At 43.6% G+C, this 18,288-nt stretch overlaps 1 protein-coding gene across 1 annotated transcript in view; it reads right to left on the reverse strand.

Moving 5' to 3' along the window:
- Positions 1–842: 842 nt before the first annotated feature.
- The window catches only part of TTPAL (alpha tocopherol transfer protein like), a 49,005-nt gene continuing 31,559 nt past the window's right edge, over positions 843–18,288 (reverse strand). The window contains exons 4-5 of the mRNA XM_069243560.1: positions 12,992–13,102; positions 843–2,271 (exon numbers count right to left, since the gene is read on the reverse strand). Coding sequence (XP_069099661.1) covers positions 1,996–2,271; positions 12,992–13,102 — 387 coding nt within the window. The 3' untranslated portion in view covers positions 843–1,995. The remainder of the gene's footprint in view (positions 2,272–12,991; positions 13,103–18,288) is intronic.

Consider the following 18,288-nt stretch of genomic DNA (forward strand, 5'->3'; position numbering starts at 1 on the left):
TTCAGATTATTTAGTCCTTATAAGAACAAGCGAAACCTGTTCAAGAGTCATTTGGCAGGCAGACTGGCTCTTCATATGGACTCCTGAGGAGAAATTCAAGAAGCCTTTGTTGCACTTGCAACTCTGATAACATTAAAGCAATGTATTGGTTTGCGTTACGTAAGAATATTACAAGCAAATCATCTTTACCAAAATAACAATTAAGTATCAACTTCACAGTTTTATCCATGTGGCCCATTCTAGGCTCTGGGTGCGCACTGCGCTAGTGGAGTAGGTTAATATAGTTCACGACCTTTTTGGAGCAGCCTCGATTTACTGGACACTGGTTTCCCCACTAAGACTAAAGATGCACGCCTTACCGGAGACTACTGCAGGCGTTATTGCTGCATTGTGAACCTTCAAACCTTCCAAAGTCAAGCCCTGCAACAGGTGAATGCAAGCCAGTCTTCAGAGCTGCCCTTTCTTAAATTGACAACATGTATTTTAACTGCTTTATTTCGAAAAGTAAAAATATTATGTATTTTAGCGACTACAGCATAAAAAAAAATGCAATTTTTCTTAGTATGGCCCACTCCAGGTGAAAAATCACCTTCAGTATTGTGCTGTAATACTTCTACAAGATAGTCACAATCAAGGTGCCTTGTTAAAAAAAAAAAAAAAAAAAGTATATTACAATTCTTTAAACCCATCACCAACCAGAAATGAATGTAGCACACATTCATACATTCACAACGCTGGACAATGAAAATACAAACGATATATAAATCATTTTTTCAATAGCTGAGCAAATAAACAGATTATCCCACATTGGGAAAAAAGTTATTGTTCTTGAAAAGATCAGCGGTGTTTCATATTGCTGCTAATATTAAAACAAAAACTGAAATCAAAAACGTTCAACACTCTAACCCTGTAATTTCATCTGAGGTATTTGGTACAGGCGGAAAAATACTAGGCTGTCGCTCTGAATAGGTTATTGTGCAATCGTGAATCATCACCATTGGCAAATTCAGGTAGATTTATATTTGTACTTGTGTGAAACTGACATTTTATTGTCAATGTGCTAGGCTGTCGGAATATTCCTTGCTTACATTCAAATAGGCGCGGCAAACCTACTTTCTGCCATTGGACACGTTGATAAAAATTCACATTTTAATTCCCAAGTAATAAAATATACAAACATTGAAACCGTGATGAAATAATATTTTTTTATAACACGAAACACCTTGAGGTTTATTTGTGCAGTGGTTTTTTTTTTTGTTTGACCTTAGGCAGCGCTTATTCATTTGTCCGCAAACCTTGCCTGCAGGTCGCCCTCTGTCCGGATACTTAGTTTCCTGCTGACGTATACAGGTCCTCCGCTTCTGTCTGACACTGTCCCCCATGAAGTGTGTTTGCTGCCTTGAGGAAAATATTCTGCGGTTACTGTTGCAAACAGACAGGAATCCAAGGGTTGCACAATCTTAATTCCAGAAAAAAGAAAAATGTGGTTATAGGTGTTTTCCATCCAAGACCCAGGTAATACTTTGGTATTGATGTCCAAACGAGTTCTCTTCTGTCAATTGCTCGGAAGTGGAAATCCGAGTTAAGCGAGTGGCACTCTAACGTGAGAAGAGCGGCCTTATTTACTACACAGAATAACCTGATTTTAGTAAGCACGAATGGTACTGGAACATGACATTAATGTTTTGGGCCACTCATTTTAGTATTTTATGTAATACTTGAAGGGCTCCAGAAGAGGGCGCCTGTGCCAAGCAGGGTGTATAGACACCTGTTCGATCAGAAGCAATGTAGTTGAAGTGATGGAACTTACATCTAGATGTAACACACTTCTCACATTTATGCTGCTTTTAGTCATTCACTGGTTTGCTTGTTTGTGCTTCTCTGAACAGCGGTCTGAGCAATTTATCACTCGGACTTCAAGGTTTTAAGAATTAAAATTGTCGCTTAAAAAGGTTTATCCTAAAATTGTTCCTGCAAGTTTAATGCCCCATCAAATCAGTAACAGTAATACAGCTGGGATTTCACTCCTCGAAGAGCGTCTTCACACTGTACTTCGGATATCTCGCTCTCGCTTAAAAGCCCACACACAGATGCGTCACCCAGGGGGCTTGGTTGGCAGAACTGTGCAATAAATTCATTTTCCGAGGCCAGCAGGGTCTCGTTCCAGGTGGATATGTCCAGAACCCCGGCAGTTCCGCCGTACAGGGAAGGAAGGATGTCCCGGGGAATGTTTCTGTGAAGGGAGTTCAGGTCCGACCCATGAAGGAAAAACTGGATAAAAAGCCACAGAAAAAGGAAGAAACGTTATTTCTTAATCAAGGGATAAATATACAAAACTGGAAAAAGATGTTCAGAAATGTTAATGGAACAAGGGAATAACTAACAGAAGTATAGAGTAACTATAGAACAAACAACACTAAAAACTCCTGACCTACTAATTACAAACAGCGCAAATGCTTGATCGTTTAACTAAAGATTAAAAATTGACTTTTTTGCACTATTATTTTAATTTAAAGTTTCTTTATTGTTCCCCGGTTTGTGTGCAGTCTTTTGTTTTAAATCAAGCCAGTTTTCACTCCAGTAAGAGCCTCTGCCTAGGAGGTCTATTCTCCTCTTATTTTTTTTCTCCATTTTTGAAATCCTTTCTTATTGTGTTTTACTTTGCAGTGACAGACGGAATTAGAAAAGGCAACATAAGCAAGCACTGGCAAAGCCAATAGTTTTCACCTACGTGAGAGCTATTGCCTTTGCCAATGTCCTTTAGTCATGTTGTAGAGAAGCGTGGAGTGGCTTTGCATGGAATGGCGCATAATGGTGTGGAGCAGTGTGGCCTGGAGTGGTGCAGAGTAGCCCGCAGTGGTGTGGGTTAGAGAGGTATAGAGTGCAGTTCTAAAGACTGAAAATGAGGATGGGGAAAATTTAAACTTGTAAACAAAGTACAAGGAACAACGTGGAGAAAAGCATTACAAAAAACGTGACAAAACCATGTAAGTGTTCAGAGATCCTACTCACACGAGACAGGAAACTGAGCCTTCAATGCAACTGCCAGTGCAGAGAATGATGGGGATATGGACACCACTGGCTCCATAAAGGAACAATATTTAGCAACACAAAAGGATGATGGACGGAGTGATGAACAATGCAAACACTTACCCCCAGTCACAGATTTGGGTTTAATCCATTGTTCTATTGCTCACCATGCCACCCCAGTTTGGACCCAGCCATATGCAAATCAGTCTTGACCCTGTTCCCCCATGGGAACAGTCCAGCCCGAACTGCCAGGCCAGGTCCTCCCTGGACCGCAAACAAGCATCCTGAGACCAGTTTCAGGATATCACCCTAATTAGCCAGGCTAGCTTGAAACTAGTGGCAAAGTGAACACGGTACCCACATCTGGGCATACCCTTCCCACTTAGGGCAACTTTAGCAACTTGAAAGGATGATGGACGAAGTTCTGAACAATGCAAACACTCACCCCCAGTCACAGATCTGGGTTTAATCCATCGTTTTTTTGCTCACCATGCCACCCCATGCTTGAATCCTGTCCAGGGGGGCCTGGATTGGCAGGTCAGGCTGGACTGGTTCTATTGGGAGCAGGGTCAAGACTGGTGTGCATGTAGCTAGGTTCAAACTAGGGTGACGTGGTAAGCAAAATAACAATGGATTAAACCCAGATCTGTGACAGGGGTGAGTGTTTGAAAAGTTTCAACACTCCGTCCATTTTATTTTGTGATATTTTCCATAAAGGAACAATGCATGTTTTAGCTTTACTTTACATGCTGCCCACCAACCCATTTTAATTCCATGGTTGACTCCATATGGGCTTAGATTCTCACTTTTTAGAAGGCCCAAGGTGTGATGCAGAAATGTTTTGTAAGAAAAAAAGGATACTTTGAAAAAATGGCCTGCATAGCTTATATTTGCATTTAAAAATGTTAGACTTTGACCTTGTCTAAACAGATATGGTATTATTTAAAACTGACGTGTTCCAGATTCCCTGCACACAGATGGGAATATTCTATTTTATGACTACTAATGAAGATCCTACAGTAAAGAATAACCATGACTAAAGTGGCCCAAATGCATTGATCCATCCTCAAGAACTGTTTTTTGAGCTAACAGGTTTTAGTTTCATGCCATGAAATGTCCACCTCAGATCACTCAACATTCAGGATGCAGCTCGGTCTGGCTGAGAATACAGAGGTAGAGGGAAGAATAAAACGTGTCTCATTGTATGTGGATAATATTCTATTTATTGTATGTTAATCAAGCACTTTTCCATTTACGCAAACAGAAAACTGCTGTACATCTGACCCAATATAATTGTTAAAATCTGTAATGCTTTCAGTACTATTCAGATAGATGTGGTGATTATCCCCACTGCGATAGGCTCTAAATGGCTTCAAAGGCCTGGCTTTAATATTCGTTGAAGGGCATAGTCTTACAATAGTTGACGATAGAAGAGCACTACCAGTGTATATTTTACCTTGTAATCCCCTGCAAAGCACCTCTACTCAAGAGCCTTGTGCTTTCTGAATACTCGCACATATTTCAGAAATTCCCTTCTAAGGGCTTTGAAATGGAGTGGCTGACCAGCGACACGAAGATGCAATAAGCATTCTAACCCTTTCCCATGAGGAAAATGTCTTACTCTAAGCTAGAATAAAGGTCAATTTGATTAGAAATATTTCAATCATAGAATTGGAACATTGTGTTTATCTAGAGCTGTTGCATTGTTACTGGAGTGTTCATGGCTTTGACTCTCTTGTACCATCCAATTAGGGCTATAAGCATAATTGTTTGTATTGCCTTGTTTGCCATGCATTCACCCATAGCAGTGTGTATTGAGAGCTTCACTGAAGTGCATCATTCACATTGGTTATATAAATAGGTGTGTGGGAAGAAGTTTCTATGAAAGCATTAAATAAAGCCCTCCCTGCGTTTTAAGTGCAAGGGTGTGACTGAAATCTGTATATTGCAAAAACGTTTGCAATATCTAAGCATGAACTGGAGAAATGCATCAACTACACATCATCAGGTTCAATTTCTAGAGTTAGTGATCATCATCGCACCAATCTCCCTAAAAATGTACAAATAATGGCAAAGGGAGAATGGCACTCAAGCTAACTTTAATGATGTCATTAAAGTGTACAGCTTCCTAAAAGCACATACACAACCATTGTGTTTGGAAAAATGTGGAGAAGAGATCAGGACCAAGAGGTAATAGAGGACAATATGGATGAGAGTCTTCAAGCAAACTTGGGCACTATTCACAAATCTATCCCAGAAACAGTTCTGCATTTCAACTTGAGGGTTACTTCACCTTGTGAATATTCCCCCACGCGTCAGACTGGAGCTGGAAATTTTGAGGCAGTTCTCCTGCGGTGTTTGAGTCCTGACACTCCATGCCAACATTGCTGTGCTCTGGATGGGATAAGCAGAGCTGCATTTAAGCACCAATAATGCACGCAGAGATCAGTTCCTTTATTTTCGCTCCTTTAGATGCAGATTAGGAGTTTCTCCTGGATTTTAAAGGCCCAATTTTCATAAAAATATTTTCTAGTGTGCAAGGTAAAATGTCACCCCCTGAAGTGTGTATCGTGTAGGGACTGTTACAAACAAATGTCTGTGATGGACTTCCACAGTGTCTCTTCGGTGCCTACAGTGGAGCATGACTCCGTGATCTGTGGTGACTGCGCCCACATGATCCAAAGGCAATATAAGACATCAAGGCAAAATACAACTTCTCCAAACATAAGACTTCTTCACACAGTGACCAGCTGAAGTCGAAAGAAAAGTCCCATTCATGCTCCCAAAGTAGTTTCCACAGCAGATCATTGTTGCAGTTTTCGGATAAGTTCAACAGCGCACTCTTAGACTCCAGAAGGTGTGAGGGCATCAGAGAGCCTCCAGATCTCACTGTCCATCTCTATTGGAGCGGATTCTGAGTCGGGTTCCAATGCATCCAGAGTTCCCAGCAAGTAGATGCCTTCAAATATGTTGTGCTGCACATTTTTTGGCACCTTATTGGTTCTTTCAGGCATGCCTCTGACCCCAAAGATCCTGTTGGGCCTTCAGTCAGACTTTTGACTTTTCAGCCATCAGTGCCATCTGTGTGTGACACTTGAGCCCACATAGAGTGAAACACTGGTGCTGGTGAGGACTTTAGTTCTAGCACTAACCCCTGTGATGGTTCCCTTTGCATTGATGCAGATGCCAACGGCACCAATGCTACCAACACTGGTGGAAGATTTGGAGCCCATTGTGCTATGTGACTGAGCAGAATCCACCTCAACTGAGCCTGCCTCTGGCCAGCAAGCATCCAACAGGCAATCCTCTTGATTCTGACACTTTGCTCTTACCACGCGACACAGCACTATCATTTTAGCACTGACTCAGACAATGACAATTATGATGATAATATCCCCAAATATGATGAGAGAAACTGGTATGAAGAAATCCAAGATGCCTGTTCCTGTTACTGAGGAAAGCACCTCCTTTGCGCTCGGTATGCAAAATGCAGCAGAAGTCTTATATATACACCTCTCTGCTATGGAGGTGAAGACTAATGTTTTGACTGACATACTTCATCTTGGTAAGACCCTTGCAGATTCTCTATTGCTATTTAATGAGGCCCTCATGGACACCTTTTTGGGCACTTGGGCAAAATTATGTTATGGTCCACCTGTTAATAAACATTTTGCCATGATCCTGCACCAGAACACCAAGCCTTTCCTACACAACATCCAACTCCAGAGAGTTTGGTGGTACAGGCGTCCAATCCATTCCCCCACCTGATTGAAATTCAAAACAAATGGAGATATTTGGCAGACAGATTTTCTCCACTACAAGCCTTGTTATGAGGTCAAGCAACATTAGCTGTCTTATAGGCAGTTAGTCCTTTGAGATAAGGTGGCAAATGTTTTATCAGCTGTTCTGGAAGACCTTCGGGTGTCTCTCAATCAAGCTAGTCAGGGTACTCAAGACGCAGCGAAAACCTTAATACATTCTGGCTTGAATTTGGCTGACTGCTTAAGTCAAGCAATGGATACCAGTGTGGCACTTTGCACCATATCTGGATGAGGTCTATGGGCTTCTAACGGGATGTCCGAGCATCTGTGGTATACATGATATTTGACGGCACTCACATGTTTGGCAACAAAGCTGATTCTGCCTTGGAACCGTTTAAGAATAGCAGGATCTGAGCACAATTCTTAGGTGTTTTGCCACCATCAGACAATTCCACCAATAAATTTGCCAACTCTGTGGCTATGGTTGGTGTTTTTAGTTTTGCCAATGCCAGATACCTCCACCAGCTGACCAGGTCTTTCAATCCTTTCGTAGCCGAGGCTATGGTTTTCAAAGACAACACCTTAGACAGCAGAATCAATGAGCAGATCAGTTCTCCACCCTTCCTCCATCTGGAACTGCAAAACCTTTTTAGCTTGTCCTTGTTGTCACACAGCCACCCTGTTTAAGGAAGGATCCAATATTTCCTCCAAGGGTGGCAAGGCCATTACTTCAGACGAGTGGATCCTTGTTCATTGGGGGTTACACGCTCAGATTTCTTTCCGACCTGCTCCACCTTCCCATCATCACTGCAGCTAACGGAGTACCACCTGCTGTGCATGAAAGGTACAATAGACAGTGTCCTGGCCTTGAATGCAGCAATTAGGTGTTACTCCTGCTACTTCTGTCTGCCATAGAAGGGTGGAGGGCTTTGTCCTACTTTAGATATTCACCCTTTCATTGCTTTCCAGGTAAAGGACAAATTCAATATGTTCATGCTAGTCAAGGTCCCCTCTGCCATAGACCCTGGAGACTAGATGGACCTGCAGGGCACTTGTTTCCATATTCCTATCCTGCAGGCCCACAAGTGCTTTCTGTGGTTCACGGTGGGCAACGAGCAATTTCAGCTCTCAGTTTTCACCATTGCCCATTGGGTGTTCATGAAAGTGATGGTGGAGACTGCAGCACAGGATTGGATGTTGGGGTTGCCAGTCTTCCCCGACCTCGACTGCTGAAGGCGAGCCATCCCGACATTTGTCAACCACCTCCAGACGACAGTCATTGGTATTCACTATCAACATGCTGAAGTCACACCTGACTCCTTTGCAGACGCGCCTGTTTATTGGTGCTTTCCTTTATAAGGTACAGTTTCATGCCTTTCACCTGGCGTGGAGAATCCAGAATATTAAAGCTATGATCCTGATGTTTCAGTCTCTGTCCTGGAGTTCAATACGGGTAGTTGAGCTACTAGGATTGTGGCTTCCTGCATCCTGCTGTTCAAACATACCAAGTGCAGGCTCTCCAGTGGGACCTCAAGTCTCAGTAAAAGTGCACCTAGGGAACATGCCAGATTATATCCAGATTTTCAGAGGAGACTGCAAACTATCTGCGGTAGTGGCTACCGGACCGCAGTTTGGTCAGTGGCAGACCCCTCTACCTCCTAGATGCATCCCTTCTGGGATGGGGTAGCCATCTGGGAGAGGTATCTGGTCTCTCTAGTGGTGACTCAACACCTGATCCATTTGTTGGAGTTGAGAGTGATCTCCTTGTCATTGAAGGCCGTCTTGTCCAACATCAAAGGATTGCTGGTGCACTCAAAAAAACACAACCACCATGGGATACTGCAACAAGCAGGGCGAAGTTTGGTCATGGGTCTTTTGCCAGGAGGCTCTACGCATCTTGAAGAGTTTTCTCTGTTGTTGAACTACCTGGCAGAATGTTTAAATGCCTGGGCAGACAAGCTCAGCTGCCGAAGCTACACAGATCACAAACTGAAGCTGCTCGCTTGCGCCCAGAGGTCGCAAAGGGTGCATTTCAGCAATGGGGAGAACACTGGCTCAATCGTTTTGCTATTGCAAAGAATGTGGAATGTCAGGAGTTTACAAGGCTTCTCATTCTCTGAGATGCTTTACGTCTAAAGTTTAGCTTGGGGCCCCTGTATATATTCCTGCTGCTGCTGCCTCTCCTACCTAGAGTACTGAAGAAGATCAGGAATGACTGGGGCCAAGTCATCCCAGTGGCACGCGATCTGGCTAGTAGGGAGTGGTACCCAGAACTCCTGGGCACCCATGCCTGCACAATTTGCATCTCCTGTACTTTGAGAATGAGATCGAGCAGCAGCAGTCTGTGTCCTTCAACCTCCCCTTGTGGTTATTGATGTCATCTTGGCTGTGAGCTGTCCCTCCACAAAAACTGGTGTGTGACAGACAAATTTGTGGCTTGGTGCAGCACCCAGTACAAGTCAAGCCATCTGAAATTAAGTTGTTTGTCTTTGTCCCTGACCCACCAAGAATTTGCTTCGGCACTGTTAAAGACTAGTTGTCTGCTCTTTCCGCTTTTTAGCAGTTGCTGGTTGAGCCTTCTTTATTTGAATCACCTATCACAGTGAGAATATGAAAAGGGTTCAAAATGCATTTCTGCCAGAACCATTTGTCACACCAATACATGTCAGGCAGGCTATCAACTTTCTGGTAAGCTTTGCCCCATCTAATACCTATAAGGAGAAAGCAAGATTTCATCCTGTGGACTTCAAGCGGGCCCTATGCTTTTATACTGACTGCACCAAAGAACTCTGTGTGGACTCCCAGCAGGTTTCTCCGGGGCATAGAAAGACAAAGCAATACAAAAGCAGACTGTCTCCTGGTGGACTGTGTTCTGCATAAAGATTTGCTATGCATTGGTGAAGAAGCAACCTCAAGAAGGCTTACAGCTCATTCCACCCGAGGCAAAACTGCTCTCACTGCACTGGCAAGTAGAGTGCTTGTCCTGGTTAGTTGTCAAGTGGCTATGTGGGCAACCATACACACATTCACAAAGCCTTTCTACCTAGGCAGTCCTGCAGGACTTTTTGGTCTGATCCAGTTCACAGACCCCCTTCACCACCTGTTGCTATGGTATCCCTCACAAGGTGAGGAACCTGCAGTTAGAAGTATCCATCAGAAGAACAAGTTACTTAATTTTGGTAACGCTCTTTCTGGTGGATACCCTATTTAACTGCAGATTCCTTACCACTCTCCTATCTCCACGTTCTGTGGAATGATCTTCTTTTCAATTTTTTTAAATCTAGAAAGGTCCCAATTTACAGATCGGCACACTGCTCATGCCATTCTGCCTATGGGCTCTGCATCTGAGGACATGGACAGCCTAAGAAATCAACTGAGATCAGCGTGCATAGGTGGTGCTTATATACTGTTCCACTCATCACTTCCGAAGCAAAACGTCATCTGTGCGGAGCCGCATGACGGAACCTACCGTGACACAGGAGGACTACTTAGTTTCTGGGTGCAGCCTGACCCCTTGGGAATATTCACAAGATGTGGAATCTGCAGTTATAATATCCATCAGAAAGACTGCTACCAAAGGTAAATACCTTGATCTACTCGCACCAAACTCTCATGAAACTCAACATCGACTGATCCAAACTAGAAAACTGCTCCTCCAGCTCCACACCATTCAGTAGCTGCTCCCCCATGGCTTGGTGTTGGACCTGGCTTTTTGACAGGGCCATCCCCAAACTTTTTGCCTCCTTCCTCCTATTTTGTCTGACCTGTTGTTGTTGGCTTTTGAACTCTGGGCACTTTACCACTGCTAACCAGTGCTAAAGTGCATATGCTCTCTGTGTAAATTGTACTGTGATTGGTTTATCCATGATTGGCTATTTAATTTACTTGTAAGACCCTAGTAGAGTGCACTATATGTGCCTAGGGCCTGTAGATTAAATGCTACTAGTGGGCCTGCAGCACTGGTTGTGCCACCCACTTCAGTAGCCCCTTAACCTTGTCTCAGGCCTGCCATTGCAAGGCCTGGGTGTGCAGTTTCACTGCCACTTCGACTTGGCATTTAAAAGTACTTGCCAAGCCTAAAACTCCCCTTTTTCTACATATAAGTCACCCCTAATGTGTGCCCTAGGTAACCCCTAGAGAAGGGTGCTGTGTGGGTAAAAGGCAGGACATGTACCTGTGTAGTTTATATGTCCTGGTAGTGTAAAACTCCTAAATTCGTTTTTACACTACTGTGAGGCCTGCTCCCTTCATAGGGTAACATTGGGGCTGCCCTCATACATTGTTGAAGTGGCAGCTGCTGATCGGAAAGGAGCAGGAAGGTCATATTTAGTATGGCCAGAATGGTAATACAAAATCCTGCTGACTGGTGAAGTCGGATTTAATATTACTATTCTAGAAATGCCACTTTTAGAAAGTGAGCATTTCTTTGCACCCAAATCTTTCTGTGCCTTACAATCCACGTCTGGCTAGGTTAAGTTGACAGCTCCTTGTACATTCACTCAGACACACCCCAACCACAGGGTACTCAGCCTCACTTGCATACATCTGCATTTTGAATGGGTCTTCCTGGGCTGGGAGGGTGGAGGGCCTGCCCTCACACTAAGGACTGCCACACCCCCTACTGGGACCCTGGCAGACAGGATTGAACTGAAAGGGGACCTGGTGCATTTCTTAGCCACTCTTTGAAGTCACCCCCACTTCAAAGGCACAATTTAGTATAAAACAGGGCCTCTGCCCTACCTCATCAGACACTTGCTGGAGAAGAAACCAGAACCTACATCCTGCCAAGAAGAACTGCCTGGCTGCTCAAAGGACTCACCTGTCTGCTTTCTACAAAGGACTGCTGTCTTGCTGTTGGCCTGCTGCCTTGCTGAATTCTTGTCTGGCTGTAAAAGTGCCCTCCAAGGGCTTGGATAGAGCTTGCCTCCTGTTCCCTGAAGTCTCAGGACCAAAAAGACTTCTCTTCTTCATTTGGACTCTTCGTGCGCCTAAAATTTTGACGCACAGCTAGTTCCGCGGTGAAAAATTCACCGCACGCCGATCCAGAAAGATGCCGCTCGACGCGACGCCAGCGGTGAGTCCGGAACTTCGACGCACGGCCTCGCATGGACAACGCCGCCCGACTTCCAGAGGGGAAATCGACGCGACGCCTGCCGTGAGAAAGAAAATTCCACGCACAGCCTCCTGGTACGACGCGCAGCCGGATAACAAGCACAAGAATCCCTGCACAGACCCTGGGACATCTGGTAATCCCGTGATCCATAGAAGGAGACGGTCCGTGTGCCGGAAAACGACGCACGTCTTCCACGAGTGAAAAATAACGACGCAAGTCCGTGTGTGAAGGGGCGCAACCGACACACACACCATTTTTCCACGCATCTCCTCTTCTGCGGCCCTCTGCGGAGATTTTCCACTCCAAACCAGGTACTTTGTGCTTGAAAGAGACTTTGTTTACTTTTTAAAGACTTAAGACACTTCATATCACTTTTTAGTGACATCTTTACAAATTCATATTGCATCTTTGATCGTTTTGACCTGCAAATACCCGGATAAATATTATATATTTTTCTAATCACTGTGTGGTGTATTTTTGTGGTGCTATATTATGTTATTGTATGATTTATTGAACAAATGCTTTACACATTGCCTTCTAAGTTAAGCCTGACTGCTCAGTGCCAAGCTACCAGAGGGTGGGCATAGGATAATTTGGATTGTGTGTGACTTACCCTGACTAGAGTGAGGGTTCTTGCTTGAACAGAGGGTAACCTGACTGCCAACCAAAAACCCAATTTCTAACACTTGGGAATCAGCAAAGTTCTAAGACCTCTGGAACAAAGTCAAGTAGATGGAGTCAAAATTAATCCACAGACCAATGGATGAAAATGTATGCTGTATCTGCTGGGTATGGTTCAATTAACACTTTGCTAAGTAGTTCTAGTTTAACTCCTGCTGCTTAAAAAACAAACTGCCACATGCTTGCTAAATACCAGATCTCCCACAAAGTGCTTGAAGTCGATGGAAATCTTGGTCAAATCACATGCATACCTCAAAAACCTAAAACCATCCAGAAGTCTGCAGCAAAGCTGCTCATGCCATGTCCACTGAAGAGCTCAAATGCAGTTGCAGCAGAGACCATAGACAATATACAATCCACAGAACCCCACCCCCACACTCATACAGCATTTAGATAAATGACTTACCCGATTGGCAATCTTCTCTTTTAGAAAGGGTTTGAGGATTGCAAAAATTCCTTTAAATATTATAGGTTCATTTATGATATTGACAGCTTTGATTCTAATCGGAAAACCATCCTGTATCAAAAGAACAAACAACCATTCTCAGTATTTTAGATATGTTAAAGGCTTTGAAAAAAACAACACTAACTCAGCATTTTGTCTGGGGATATCTATTCATCTTGTTTTGTCAATGTTAGTAAATGTTCTATGATTCAGGAGCCAGGCCACAATTCCATTTCTGTTCCCTGAAAATTAAACTAATTTATTTCTTATTTTGTACTGAGTCAGATCACACAGAAATAAGCCAGTATAGGTCATACGCTTTCACATTTTCAGTTTCTTAAAGCCATGTGGTGCAGAATAATTTGTAAGTCCTTAAATACATTTGGGGTGCTGGCCAAACATATCAGGTCTTACTATGCACATTTCTGCAAACGCATATACTTTTTTTTGCACCTTTTTTAAGGAAAAAAAATATTTATTACTTTTCATTTCTTAAACACTGAACATTGCACACACTGCCAGCAAACTTGAGGACAGTCCCACCAAATCTCTTACCCACCACCCTTCCTGACCTGTTGTGTCCAAAACACGTCTAGGAAACTCTTGTGTTGCCTGTGGTAACCTTGTATGGCCCATTTCCCCCTGTTGCGCAAGGCTGGACACGTGCACCCACTGAATCGTCGAAGTAGTCTGTTAGTCCATGATAGGCTCTTCATTTTCACATACCTTAACGAATTTCCTGGGGCAGTCGTAGCTCTCATGTCTCAGTCCTCTTGCATCTGTTCATTCCCTCCCACTAGAGAATAACTAGGAGTTTGATCCTGCCCCTACAATTTAGCCATATCCCTTTTCGCCACTACCAAGCCCAACATTCAAACCTGCAGTTGTTTCCTCAGAATACTTAAATCATTTAAAATACCTGCTGTGGTCGACTGCACTGTTTTAGGTACGGCCACCCCTTTACGGCTTCCAGTGCAGCATGAATGTCAGATGCAAAACTGCATTAGTCTGAGAAATGGGAGAGTAGTCAGAGAATATCACCCAGAGTCAGAGTTCTCGAGATTAGAAGCCAGGTCCACAAACAATTGCTCTGAGACTAGCCACGGAGGAAGAAGCATCCAAACATTAGCATGTATTTAGCATCAAGGCATCATGACATCATGACTGCAGTGATCAGAGAGCAGGCTACCCAATGGCTCTCAAGTATTTGCATATTCAGTTATAAGGCAGACCTGCTGTTCTCAGCTGTAGGTCACCATAAATGCTGAATTTGCATTTCAGCAGTGGCTATGAGGCGGACACAGTGGAGATGCTTGCGATGCCAAAAGTTCATTCCTGGAATGGAAACCTTTAGCGGAACAGTTCTGTGGTTACCCTGTAAATTAATTTGTTTTGATTATAGTTAATTAATGTCTTGTAGAGAAAAAAAAAAAGGGTCGCGCTTAGCATACAATGTAGGTGTGTGATAAAGTGACAATGTGATAATGAAATGCACTTTTCAGAAGCAAAACTTCATTGGAGGCAGAATGTTATACTAAACTCTCTAGGCTGGGGTGTGGGATGATAAAAGATATAATAAACATTTTGGCTAAATAATGGCTGAAGAGTCTGATCCTGACATACCAATGGTTGAGAGGGGCTGGCCCAAATCCAATCTATGTATATTGTAAACAATATATCCTGCAGGCAGCGCAAATGTCAAACCCAACCAACCAAGCACTGTGAAGGGTTGTCTCCTTTTCCTAACTGGAGTGTCCATACCCAGGTGCACATTAAAGAAAGAATTGTTAACATAACGGCAAGTATCAACACAGAAGACGTGAACAGACAAAACTAATTGCAGGAATCTAAGGGGATTGAGTGACAGAAGTCACGTTCACTCTGCGTTGCAGATCAAAGGAAACCAGACAGTAAAGGCCTTATATAGAGAGAACCCCTACAGCAGAGGTCTTCTAACTGGGGGTGGGCCCCCTCCCCTAGAGAGGCCTCAAGTGATTCCGGGTGGGGGCGCCAGACTCTGGCCAAAATAAGCATTATACAGATAACAGGCCTTTGTTTTAATCAGAAGCCTCTTGTTGCATTTAAAAAAAGGTAACAGTACTTAACTTCAATGTTTAAATAGGTCAAGATATATTTAAAGATTGCCATCTTTATAAAATAATTGTGAAAAGTTCTGAGGGGGGGCAATGATTTTTTTTTTTCAACTGGGGGGGGGGGGGGGGGATAGTGTGGCATTAGAAAGTTTGGAGACCACTGCCCTACAGCATTCAGTGAAACAGTTAAAAAACTGTAAAGCATGCCACAGGGAGAAAAGAGAGATTAAAGAAATGCAGTGTTCCTGCCCTGACATGTTTTTTGGAAAGTGCCTAGCTGTGGATTTTGGCCTCTAGGTCAGCTGGCACCTAAAGAAACCTACCAAACCTGTGCATTTTTGAAAACTAGACACCCAGGGGAATCCAAGATGGGGTGATTTGTGGGGCTCTCACCAGGTTCTGTTACCCAGAATCCTTTGCAAACCTCAAAATTTGGCAAAAAAGCATTTTTCCCTCAGATTTCGGTGCTGCAAACTTCTGGAATCTGAGAGGAGCCACAAACTTTCTTTCACCCAGCATTCCCCCAAGTCTCTCAATAAAAACAGTACCTCACTTTTGTAGGTAGGCCTACTGCCCACGACAGGAAATGCCCCAAAACACACGTGGATACATCACATTTACGACAGGAAATGCCCCAAAACACACGTGGATACATCACATTTACCCAAAGAAAACAGACCTGTTTTTTGCAAAGTGCCTAGCTGTGGATTTTGGCCTCTAGACCAGCCGGCACCTAGGGAAACCTAGCAAACGTATATATTTTTGGAAACTAGATACCTAGGGTAATTCAGAATGGGGTGCCTTGTGGGGCTCTCACCAGGTTTTGTTACCCAGAATACTTTACAAACTCAAAATTTGGAAAACAAAAAACACTTTTTCCTCACATTTCGGTGATGGAAAGTTCTGGAATCTGAGAGGAGCCACAAATTCCCTTGCACCAGCATTCCCTCAAGGGTCCTTATAAAAATGGTACCTCACTTGTAATGTTAGGCCTACTGCCCGTGACAGTAAACACCCCAAAATGCAACATGGACATACCAAATTTTTACATTGAAAACTGACATGGTTTTTGGGAAAGTGCCTAGCTGTGGATTTTGGTCTCTAGCTCTGCCGGTACCTGTGAAAACCTACCAAACCAGTGCATTTTGGAAAACTAGATACCTAGGGGAACCCAGGATGGGTTCACTTGTGGCGCTCTCACCAGGTTCTGTTACCCAGAATCCTTTGCAAGCCTCAAAATTTGGCAAAAAAAGCAAACCATTTTTTCCTCACATTTCGGTGATAGAAAGTTGTGGAATCTGACAGGAGCCACAAATTTCCTTCCACCCAGCACTCCCCCAAGCCTCCCGATAAAAATGGACCTCACTTGTGTGGGTAGTTCTAGTGCCCGTGTCAGGAATGGATCACACAATGGTCAATGTTAGTCCTTACATGAGGGCAACTGTTGACCCTGGGGTGATCCATTTCTGATGCAGGCACTAGGTACATGCACTCAAGTGGGGTAGAGTTTTTATCAGGACAGGTGGGGAAACACTGGGTGGTAGGAATTTTGTGGAACCCAGTGTATTCCTGTAGTCTGTATGACGGAAATGCAAGAAAATAGTTTTTATTCAACATTTCACCTTTGCAGGGTATTCTGGGCCAGAAAACTTTGGGGAATCCACAAAAGTCACCTCTGTGGAATTCCCCGGGTGTCTAGTTTCCAGAAATGTCTGGGTTTAATAGGTTTCCCTATATGGCCGCCAAGCCCGGGGCCAAAAACTTAGATGCCTGCCTTAGAAAACCAGGTTGTTTTGTGGTAGATAATTTTGATGTCTCCACAATACGATTTGGGTGGTGGAACTTGTGGCTGAACTAAATTGGGGAGCTCCCAAGAGAGCACTCTCTCTATGCTTGCCACCACATACACCTGCTCTCTGGGTTGGGCTAACCCACTATTGTCTCATTGCACAGACTGTGCTTGCGAAGGGGCAGCAGGACTTTTTGCATCACTGCCCTCAGAATCACTGGAAGAGGAGTTGTCGGATGGGACTCTTCCAACTGAAAAATCACTCCCATAGTATGCACCATTGTCCTATGCCTCAGATGCTGTCTCAGTCCCTGATCCTACTTCACAGCTATCCTCTATGACCCGAGTTAGGGCTTGATCCTACTTCAGAGCTATCCTCTATAACCAGAGTTAGGGCTTGAGCAGCAGTCATCCAACAAGATGCCATTTCTTCTACTGGCTAAACTCTTGCTCTAAAACACTAGCTTACGTAGACAGTCACAAAATTGCTGGTGGGTGTGTGATGCGTGCAACAGTAAAAGGTCAGTCACCTTACCTTCGATTCTTCCCTCAACCAGCACGCTCTCTCAAGACACTCAAAAAAACAAAAAAGACACACTATTCCTTCACCTTGTCACAAGCCAATCGTCACAATCTTTAGCGCCTCTGGTGCCCAGTCCAACAATCATTATTGGCACTCCAATGACCTCCTCCTCGGATTCCCTCAATACCACTCAGCAAAAGTGCCCTTCATCTCTCCATAGTCCCCCGCACATACATTTTATTTGTATAACAGTGCAGGTAATGGCTGGCTTTACTAATCCACTCAGCTATTTACATAAAATACAGATTTGATCTTTTCAGTAGGCATATAAACCTTCTGCGCTAATTTATGGCATCAAAGCTGCCACTAGACAAAAATCAGGTCCTTTTGTAGCAGAAACATAATCACAAGAGTTACTTGACTTTTTTATTGCTGCCTAAAAGCTACAGTTGAAAAGTGTCAGTTGAAGTATGTGCATTGCTTTGAAGACGCAAGCTGCAACTGCAAGACAACTGGTGGCAAATATATAAACATACATACATACATGTAAAAACATCACTTTTATATGTGGTTTTCCCTGGGGCCGATCGCAGCCCTCAGGGAAACCACACACGCATTGACAAAAGTGATTGCTTTATATAAATATATATGTATTATGTATATCTCTATATAGATCTATATAGATAAGTCACAATCCACCAACCCAGGGGGAAATGTACATTTAAAAAAAAAAAAAAAAAAAAAAATTAAAAGGCTGCCGCCATCTCAACGGAGCGGGTGGGAGACACAGAAGCTCTTCTGTGTCTCCCACAGGTATTTAAATGTTAAAAAAAATTCAACCCTCTCCCAGGTG

The sequence above is a fragment of the Pleurodeles waltl genome, chromosome 7 (genome assembly GCF_031143425.1).
Source record: "Pleurodeles waltl isolate 20211129_DDA chromosome 7, aPleWal1.hap1.20221129, whole genome shotgun sequence".
Classification (NCBI taxonomy): Eukaryota; Metazoa; Chordata; class Amphibia; order Caudata; family Salamandridae; genus Pleurodeles; species Pleurodeles waltl.